Source organism: Cricetulus griseus, chromosome 3 (genome assembly GCF_003668045.3).
Source record: "Cricetulus griseus strain 17A/GY chromosome 3, alternate assembly CriGri-PICRH-1.0, whole genome shotgun sequence".
Lineage (NCBI taxonomy): Eukaryota > Metazoa > Chordata > Mammalia > Rodentia > Cricetidae > Cricetulus > Cricetulus griseus.
In genome coordinates, this window is record NC_048596.1 from 126845214 (window position 1) to 126855200 (window position 9987).

At 50.7% G+C, this 9987-nt stretch overlaps 1 protein-coding gene across 3 annotated transcripts; it reads left to right on the forward strand.

Annotated features, from left to right (window-relative positions):
- The first annotated feature begins 1639 nt into the window (after window positions 1-1639).
- Nr2f2 (nuclear receptor subfamily 2 group F member 2) lies at window positions 1640-9744 on the forward strand. Of its 3 annotated transcripts, none has more exons than XM_027408134.2 (3): window positions 1640-2650; window positions 4162-4689; window positions 7402-9721. In XM_027408134.2, the coding sequence occupies exons 1-3, from the start codon at window positions 2209-2211 to the stop codon at window positions 7674-7676; spliced, it is 1245 nt and encodes a 414-aa protein (XP_027263935.1). In that variant the 5' UTR covers window positions 1640-2208; the 3' UTR covers window positions 7677-9721. The 3 variants fall into 3 exon arrangements, with proteins under 3 accessions (XP_027263935.1, XP_027263938.1, XP_027263937.1); XM_027408137.2 differs by having other exon boundaries at window positions 2587-2724; window positions 7402-9744; XM_027408136.2 differs by lacking the exon at window positions 1640-2650 and adding an exon at window positions 3090-3968 and having other exon boundaries at window positions 7402-9744.
- The last annotated feature ends 243 nt before the right edge of the window (window positions 9745-9987 follow it).

Here is a 9987-nt window from a genome sequence, read left to right on the forward strand (position 1 = left end):
TTAATTGCGTCATGACAATGAAGTGAAGTCTCCTTGTGCTTCCCTGCATCCGAGATGCTTCATTTGAGCAATTAAAATGTCAGGACGCAAATCTATAAAATATTAACCCTCCAAAGAAAAAGGCAGATATTGAACGGCTTCTTTTCCTATAAGACAAACAAACAAAAAGGAGCTACCAAACAGAGCAAGTGATGAGAGTTCATTAAGCAAAGAATTAGCCAAATCTTTCTTTTGCAAGCTCAGATTCCGGCACCTTGCCACCTTCGCTGCGTACCCCTCTACAAAGAAGAGGGAAGCGCTATCTGTCTTTGGCGTCGTTGGCTCTATAATAATGCGCCGAGAGTCCCGGGTGGAGCGCGAGCGGCGCATTTAGTGGCAACGCCAAGTTGCGAGAGACTAAGTCTTAGGCTCCATCCTCAACCTCTCGCGGAGCCTTTAAGAGGCGTAGTGTGTGCGCAGCGCGCTCGCTTCGCCGCTGGGGCCGTCACCTCGGGTGCCCGGTGCGGGGCGAGCGGGATCCGCGCTCCCAGGCCCTCTTGGGCCCATCCCCCGCTCGGTGGCCGGGGCGGTGCGGCCACCCGTCCCCGCCCCCCTCAGTCCCCTCACGCCCCGCGCGGCAGTCGCGACGCCGCTCGCACTAGGACCGAGTTGCTCCCGCTGCCGCCATGGCGGGGCCGCCTCGCTCCGGCCAATGACAGAGAGGGGGCGGCGCGCGCGCGCCGGGCCAGGCCAACCCCGGCGGCTGCCTTATAAGGCGCGCCGTCGCCATGGTAACGTGCGCTAAGTTGCAGCAGTCGTGTCAAAGTTCACTATATAGAGAGCTCAGTGAGCTGATCGCGGAGAAGCCACTTCTGCCAGCCCCGGCGCCTATAAATCGCATTCCCTCCCGCGCCCCCCTTTTTAGCATATTTGATCACTTTGATTCTGCTCTTTTCTCTCCGCGGTGTGTGCGTGCGTGCGCGCGTGTGTGTTTTCTTCTCCTCCTCCTCTGCCGGAGTTGCCTCCTTTCTCCGGCTGCCGCGCTGCTCTTCCCTCTTTCATTCTTTCTCTCCGTTTCTCCCCCCTCTGCGCACGAAGGATGCGCTTCTAGGTGCTGATCTGCCCTCCTTTCTCTCTTATCATCTCTCCCCCGCCGCCGGCGAGTTGACTCTTTCCCTATGTGTGTGAGGCGGCGGCGGCAGCAGCAGCAGCAGCAGCAGCAGCAGCTCCGGCGGCGGCAGCAGCGGCAGCAGCGACTCACCGGCGGCGGCGGCGCTAGACGCGGCGGCTCCGGGCCCGACCCGGAGGCTTCGGCGGCGGCGGCGGCGGCCCGGGCGGCCCACGGGGAGCAGCGAGCGGCCTCCAAGAGCGGCGGCGGCGGCGGCGTCCGGAGCGAGCGCGGCGCGCGCCAGGCGCCCGGGCAGGAGGCGGCGGCGGCCCAGCGCCAGGACGACGCCGCGCAGCGCCGGACGCGGACCACTTTCATGCTGATTCCCCCGGACCGGGGCAGAGCTCCGGCCACTCCGCGGGCCGCCGGCCTCCGCCCCGGCCTGCCTGGCTCCCAGGGCGCGCCCGCGCCCGGCGCCTCCGCTCTCCCAGTCCTCCTGATTTCGATGGCTTTCCTGAATGGCTGACTGTGGGCTGCCCTGGACTTGGCCCCCGGACAGTCGCCTCTCCTTCTCCTCTTCCTCCTCCTCCTCTTCCTCCTCCTCCTTCTCCTCCTCCAACTCCTCCGCTGCACACTAGATCTGAGAGCGAGAGAGTGAACGAGAGAGGGAGAGAGGGAGGGAGAGTGAGAGCGAGCGAGATCTTTGGAGAGATTTTTTTTGCCTCCTACTTCTGTCTTGAAGCCAGACAATCGACTTGCAGCTCTCCCTCCCCTCCCTCTCTCCACATTCTGCTCCCACTCTCTCTCCCCTGTCCTCTTGCCCTCCCCTCTTGACGGAAAGCCCCCCGAAACCAACAAAGCTGAGCCGAGGGAAACAAACAAAACAAACACACCGGGCCAGACAAGCAATCGACAAAACTTTGCAAAAGCAAAAACAAAAAAGGAAAAACTAACCAACCTCAGTCAACTAGCCCAGAGCCACCCGGGGCGCCCTCCCGCGCCCTCTCGCACCCTCGCACACACAAAAGGCGGCGCGCCGGAGCCCGAGACCCGGGAGCCGCCGCCACCCCGCCGCCGCCCGCAGCCAGGGGAGCAGAAGTCCGGACGCAGCCCCCATAGATATGGCAATGGTAGTCAGCACGTGGCGCGACCCCCAGGACGAGGTGCCCGGCTCTCAGGGCAGCCAGGCCTCGCAGGCGCCGCCCGTGCCGGGCCCGCCGCCTGGCGCCCCGCACACGCCACAGACGCCGGGCCAAGGGGGCCCGGCCAGCACGCCGGCCCAGACAGCGGCTGGCGGCCAGGGCGGCCCTGGCGGCCCCGGCAGCGACAAGCAGCAGCAGCAGCAGCACATCGAGTGTGTGGTGTGCGGGGACAAGTCGAGCGGCAAGCACTACGGCCAGTTCACGTGCGAGGGCTGCAAGAGCTTCTTCAAGCGCAGCGTGCGGAGGAACCTGAGCTACACGTGCCGCGCCAACCGGAACTGTCCCATCGACCAGCACCACCGCAACCAGTGCCAGTACTGCCGCCTCAAAAAGTGCCTCAAAGTGGGCATGAGACGGGAAGGTATCGGCTTCTCATTTCTCCCCCCTTCGCCCGCGGTCCCGGGGCCCTGGGTGCATTTGGCTAGCCTGCTCTGGGTAAGGACACAGAAGCCCCAAGCTCAACGTGTTGCAGCCAAAGGGGATTTGGTAGTAGAAGCAGGGTCTGCACTGCAGCCCAGACAACCCCCACCCCCACCCTCCAGCCCGCATGCTTTAGCAGACTTTCCTTCTCCACTCTCTCTTCGGGCTGCTTTTCCTTTCCTTTGCATTGATTGAGAGTTCATTCGAGTTCACCTTTCTGCAAGGGTGGATTGTTGTTTGTTGTTGTTTTAAAGTCCTCTCTCTTTCCTTGCTTTCCCTGCATGTTTAACATATGTCCCTCCTCCTTACCCCACTCCCCAACCCCCACCTTCTCAAAAAAAAAAAAAAAAAAAAAACCTGAGATTGTACTTTTGTACAGAAGGTTCAAATTACAAATGGCAATTTTATGCACTTCGCCGTATTAACGCTGCCTCCTGGGCAGTGCTCATGTGACCCCTCCGTGGATTAACATTCTGCTTTAAAAAAAAATACCTCTTGTTTTTCTTTTTTTCCTTTCACTTTTGAAACGAAGAGCTCTGTAGGGAGTAGGAAAGTGTGGACAAGGGGCCTTGGGCCGCTGCTTTCGCTCTGCACCAGTTGGGTCTTTGTGATATAAAATTCGCCAAGAGCCGGGAACAGTGCTCTACCAATGGCGCGCTCCGCGCCGGGCGCGGGCTCCGGGTTGGGGCGAGCCAAAGCCGGGTTTCTTTGTGTTTCTGTGAGAGCGACTCTCTCGGTCCCGAGTCAGATAACAGCAGGAGCCTGAGCCTCTCTGGTTTTCCCTGGCGGTCACCGGCCTTGCCGGGGCTCCGCCAGCGCCCACCGCCGCCGGCTCCCTGCCTCTCTCCGGCTTCCTCTCTTCTCTGCCGGCCTCTTTTTCTCTCTCCGCCCTCTCTCTTGTCTCCGCTCCTCTGAGCTCACTGATCAGGCAAAGTCGTGGGACCTAGACTCTGTCTCTCGCCTGGGTTTCCTTCCTGGGCTGGGGTTGAGGTTACATGCTTTGGGTACAGTGGTTCAGGGGTGGCCACAGGCCATCTGGGGTAAACCTTAATGTCTTGGGCAAAAACGTCTCACCCTCCCCCTACGCTACGCTCTGGTTCCTTCTCCAATCAATAAGAAATATCAGCTTTTTAACAGGAAAAAAAAAGAAAAAAGAAAGGTGCCCCCAGAATGCTACATCCCGCTCACAGCTGAGGGGACCCCCAGGCAAAGTGACCATTTCTGGGTCCTTGGCAGAGCAGCCCAGATAGGCCTCACAGGCAAGTGTTGAGCTCTGGCAGTCAGAGCCAGCCTGGGAGGTGATTTGTGAGGAGTGGTTGCTGAGCGCCTGGCTGTAGCAGGCCTGCCTGCTTCTTGTGCTGTTCTGGGGCCTTGGACAGGTTGGGGTCATGTAGAAGGATGCGAGATCAAGGCTGATCATTAACTGTGGAGTGTTCCCTTTCCTCCCTGCAGCTGTACAGAGGGGCAGGATGCCGCCCACCCAGCCTACCCACGGGCAGTTCGCACTGACCAACGGGGACCCCCTCAACTGCCACTCGTACCTGTCCGGATATATTTCCCTGCTGCTGCGCGCGGAGCCCTACCCCACGTCTCGCTTCGGCAGCCAGTGCATGCAGCCTAACAACATCATGGGCATCGAGAACATTTGCGAACTGGCCGCGCGGATGCTCTTCAGCGCCGTTGAGTGGGCCCGGAACATCCCCTTCTTCCCTGACCTGCAGATCACGGACCAGGTGGCCCTTCTTCGCCTCACCTGGAGCGAGCTGTTCGTGTTGAATGCAGCGCAGTGCTCCATGCCCCTCCATGTCGCCCCGCTCCTTGCTGCTGCTGGTCTGCACGCTTCACCCATGTCGGCCGACCGGGTGGTCGCCTTTATGGACCACATAAGGATCTTCCAAGAGCAAGTGGAGAAGCTCAAGGCGCTGCACGTCGATTCCGCTGAGTACAGCTGCCTCAAGGCCATAGTCCTGTTCACCTCAGGTAGGGTGGAGACTTGTTCTCGGGTACCCAAGAACTCCCAGGGCAGTGTTAGGGCCTGGGAAAGTGGCCAGTCCCACTCCCCTCTTAACAGGCCAAACTGTAGAGTGTATTTTGAAGTGGGAACTTGCTGGATCTGCTGGCTTGTCCTGGTGTGCAGAAGGGTGTCCCAAACATTGACTTCCAGAGGGGCCTTAGGCCTCTCAGGCCCCTTCCTTTACCTCAGCATCCAACCTGGAATGCACTCTCCTGCTTCCTCCCTAAGCCCAGGCCCTCTGGGCCTAGTTGGCCTCCAGGGAATCTCCTCAAGACCTAGGCTTTTTTTTTTTTTTTTTTTTTTTTTTTTGGCACCCTGTCTGAGACCTCAGGGAGATGCCCCTGGGCACATTGTAGCCCTGGCATCATCTCTGTAGGAGAAAGTTTGTCCCTGCAGGGGGAAAGTTTGCTTGTGAACTCAGTAGGAGTTGGAGCTCCAGGCAACTCTAACCTGAGAGCAGCAATTTTCAAAATCACATTCTCATTAAAATAATGCCGACTGCCAGGAGAAGGGGGAATGCTGTCAGAAAGGGGCAGGAGGGGCTGAGGGACTACCATAATTCCAGAATGTCTGCAGGGGGCTGAAGGCTGGCCTCTGGCTTCCCCTGTTCAGGCAAACACTTAAGGCAATTTTCAAGCAACCCAAAGTGTGTGCCAACTTGGGCTGGGTATGAATGTTGTTGGAGATATAAAACCATCATTGACTGCATTAGGAAATCTAATTAGTTTGCATGTAGTTTAACCTGTGTGAGTAATAGATCTGATATTCATTAACTCTTGAGGCCAAATGATTTTTGAAAGTGTCTGGCTTTCCACTTTGGGCCACACCTGAGCCTTTTGGCTGCCTCCAGGCTCAGTTTAGCCATAGCCCAGGTGGGCGGATATCACCCCCACCCTTCACATTCTTGTACTAAGTTGTCAGCTGATCCCTTTGTCATGGCTGAGAAGGGAACAGGGTTCCTGACTAATAATAACAAACATTTGGACATTGGCAGGGCCTGGAACCTAGTCACCCACTCCAGATCTTTAAGCTTACAGTGAGAAAACTAGAAGAGATGTGTGAGTTTATGGGACAAACAGTTAGGAGGCTCACAGTTTCTTCTTTGTTGTTAAAGAAGTCTGGGAACCAAATCATTAGCTGAGTCTATGGCAGGCTCTTTCTCAACCTGCTGTCTTGTATGAGTTACTGTTTTTCACACAGAACCCTCACCCCCCAATCACACCAAACCCTGCCTTCCAAAGTCCTTAGAATATCAGAGGGCAGCACTCTGGCCAGGCCAGAGCTTTATAGAGAGGGTTGAATCTGGTTTATTCTTCTCATGAGTCTACCATGTCTAGAGTGTTTGCCTGCCACAAATGTAGTGGAACACTATTCCTGTCCCATAGCCACCTTTACCCCCTTCTCATAACCTGGTATCCAGCCCATGTTCTCCTATGATGGGGATGGCTGTTAATTTCTTGATATCATTGTTAGTTCTTTGACTTAAGTCTGGTCTTTCAAGGAAAGAAATGCCTGGTACTGTCAAAACAGTTTAATTTATTACCGTTTGCAAGATGTGGAGGCCTGTATGGAGAATGCAGATGGCCTCACAAAGAGATAAAGGTTCCTGTTATCTGATTCAGAGGGAGACACACAGTACCAATGAGAAGGGAAGGAGTCCTAGACAAACAGATCTTTTCATTCCTGACCACAGACACCTAGGCATCTGTAGACACATGGCGTCCTGGACACAGTGGAGGAGGATGCATGTGTGTTCTGGTGGCAGGGGTGGAGGTGTGGTGACTGTTTTCGAATATCTGTTTTAATGATTCACAATATGCATGTGTTAACCCCAGTCTTGTCTGGGGAGCCCTGAAAGGTCAGGTCACAACCTGAACCGCCTTCACCAAGAAGCCTCTCATTTCAAAGGCACTTATTGTAATTTCACGTATCAGAAAAAAGAAAAGTGTTTTCCTGAAGATAACAGGGAGGGGGATGCTTCTTGGAGAGACCTGGGCTTAAAAAAAATAATAAAATAAAGGGGGGTGGGAGAAAAGGGAGAGAGAAAAGGAGGGGAAAGAAACAGCTCAAATGAACAGAGAGATCACAGTTTGCATGGCTGCCCTTCAATAGGCTAAACTGACAAGATCAGTTTTAAAGGGCCACTTAAATCAGTTTCAAAGACTGGAGAAAAATGAGTCGCTCTCTTTGGGAGAATCTGAGGCTGGGTCTTGGACGCCATTACTGAAAGCTGGGCCAGGTTGTCACCCCTCCTCCCTATACACACTATATAATAAGCCAAATGCAGAGGATGGGGGAAGAAGCATTGGTGCTTTTGGTTTTGTCTGTCTGTCTGTCTGTCTGTCTGTCTGTCTGTCTGTGTACTAAGTAGGGCCAGATACACCAATGTACTTTTTCTTGGGCCTCCAAGTGACCCAGCCTTAGGACTGGGGCAAAGAAAGCCTGTAGCAGCCAAGCAGTGTTTTATTTTAAAGTAAACACTTCAGGACCATCTCAAGCTTTGTCACCTCCTTCCTCCCCCTTGAAGTTTTCAGTGTATAGGCATTTGCTCCAACTCTGGATGGGGTACTTTGACAGAATACTGTGTGCACACCTCAGGTGACCCATTTCAAGCCTCTTAATCTGATGATTTCTCTCCCTCTTTCCCCACTTTTTTTTTTTTTTTAACTTTCTTCCAGATGCCTGTGGTCTGTCTGATGTAGCCCATGTGGAAAGCTTGCAGGAAAAGTCCCAGTGTGCTTTGGAAGAGTACGTTAGAAGCCAGTACCCCAACCAGCCAACGCGGTTCGGAAAGCTTTTGCTTCGCCTCCCTTCCCTCCGCACGGTCTCCTCCTCAGTCATAGAGCAATTGTTTTTCGTCCGTTTGGTAGGTAAAACCCCCATCGAAACCCTCATCCGGGATATGTTACTGTCCGGCAGCAGTTTTAACTGGCCGTATATGGCAATTCAATAAATAAATAAATCAAAATAAGAAGGGGGAGTGAAACAGAGAAAGAAAAGGCAAAAGACTGGTTTTGTTTGCTTAATTTCCTTCTGTTGAGAAAGGATGTTACAAGTTTGCTAAAAAGAAGAGGGGGAAGAATTTAATGGACTGTGAATTTCAAAAAAAAAGAGTGAGAGAGACTGTCAAAGGAACTTTACAGAATGCATTAAGAAAAAAAAAAACAACTCCTGTGTTGGGCAGAACAACTTGCTACTTATCATTTTTGTATAAAAAGGAAATTAGTCTTTTTTCTTTTTGGTAAATTTTTGAAAAATATTGCTGAAAGTGCATTTAAGGAGTTTGGGAGAAAATTAGCAGAATGGACAAAGTAAGTTTTTTTTTTTCCAAATTATTAATTGTCCTGTGTCTATGTACCTCTAGCTGTTTTTCTTTTCTTTCTTTCTTTTTTTTTTTTTTTTGTACTTTTCTGGTTCCAAACCAGTTTATTCTGTGGTTCTATAATAAGTTTTGATATAATCTTGGCTTCTTAAAAACTGTGTATCATTAAAATATATGTTCTGCAAGAATTAAAACTGAGTCCATGAACATATCATAGGAAGACATAAAACTTTAAAAGGCAACTCAGCGATGATGGAAATGCACTTACAAGTGGTGGCCAAATTTTTTAGGTGAAGTTGAGCACTCTAATTAGCAAGTTGGAGGGATCACATGCCACACAGCTTCCCCTCCCCCTCCCCATACCAAGACAAACCTAGCTTTTTAAAAATATTTTAAGAAAGAGAAGGAACTGTGGAATTTATTGGCAGCCAAGGAATGTGTCCAAGACACAAGCTGAGGTTTTGAATAAAAAGTGAACTTTTGTAATTTGAATTGGGTCCCCCTCCCTTAGTTCTTGAATTGTTATGAATCCTATATCTGTTTGTATATTTGCAAGCCCTTTGTATTATAATTGTTGATATTTCCCCTTTTTAAAAAATACCATTGAAATCAGCATGACAAAATAACACTGTTGGCACTTATAGGTAACGTGATTGATTCAGTATCTTAGAGTTTACAGTTTGTGTTTTTAAAAAAAACTGAAGGTTTTTTTTTTTAAGTGCAACATTTCTGTATACTGTAAAAGTTATAATAACTGAACTGTTTGGTCGAGTCTTTGTGTGTTATATTCCAAGGAAAATTGAAAGTATTCAGAAATTAAAATATTATTTGATATCTGAAACCTGCTTGGCTGTCCCCACTCACTGTCTTTCCATCAAGCTGAGCCCCTGTGAGTCCTCTCTGAGCCAGCGGGGGCCCATTTGTTTACTCCCCTCAATCAGTTTGTTCAAAGGTAGACTAGTGTATTTGCCTGTTTAATTTGGGTGTGTGTGGGGGGGAGCCGAAGTTAATGGTTTATCTATGGTTTAGGAAGTGCCACACTGATATAGTAAAGCCACCCCCATTCACCTAATCCTCCTTTTAATTAAAAATGGATTTTCCAGGAAAAAAAAAAAGAGGCCCTTATATTTGTCACACTTAAGTGCCTGCTTAGGGAAGGTATTGTGAAAAGTATTAGAAATCTCGAGATCAGTATCTATTTTATGATCAGAAAAAAAAAAACGCTCTTTTGTAGATTTCTGACAGTTATACAGAGGATTGGTCAAGCAAGCTAATCACAGCACTGTAAATAGAGGGCAGTTGTTTGGAATGAGTTTTTCCTTAAGTAAGTGTGATTTAAAAAAAAATATTCTGTGGTTCTCATCTAGTGTGGCTGTTGAGAGGATTTTGAATACAGTGATGTAGCTGCTAGCGATCAAGGGTCTGTCTCTCATGTATATATGATAACTTGCTGTTGGCCTGCCTTTCCCCCTCCCCCTCCCTCTTCAGTCTGTGAGAGCATGACCACAGGTCAAGGGAATCTTTTCCATTGGAGTTATGTACATAAAAAACCATGGACATTTGGACATTTCAGATTGTATAAATACAATCTGCACTGCTCTTGGGATCCTTCATTCTTAGAAGCCAATTTTTAAAGGAGAGAGAGAGAGAGAGAGAGAGAGAGAGAGAGAGAATATTAAAAACAAAAACAAAAAACAACTTTACAGGGTGTGCTGATCTGGGAAGTCTACTATTTGGTCCAGTCCCTTATTCTCTTTTCCTGGTTTGGAAAAAGCTCTGTGCTAGGAGCCTACAATTTGTTCTTGTTTAGACTTTCCAAGCTGCCCTCCCTGACATTACTTTTCCATGTTGTGGTTTAATCTTAAAATGAGGGAGGGGGCAGATGAAAGAGGTATAAGAAAAGGGATCATTTTGCAAAGTGCTTTAAACTTGGATGCTCAGT

What these genes read in the sequence shown, in the direction of transcription:
- Nr2f2 (XM_027408134.2), top strand. Translation starts at nt 2,209, where the DNA reads ATGGCAATGGTAGTCAGCACGTGGCGCGACCCCCAGGACGAGGTGCCC. An exon ending in AGTGGGCATGAGACGGGAAG is followed by an intron (nt 2,651 to 4,161) that starts GTATCGGCTTCT and finishes TCCTCCCTGCAG; the next exon opens with CTGTACAGAGGGGCAGGATG. An exon ending in CATAGTCCTGTTCACCTCAG is followed by an intron (nt 4,690 to 7,401) that starts GTAGGGTGGAGA and finishes ACTTTCTTCCAG; the next exon opens with ATGCCTGTGGTCTGTCTGAT.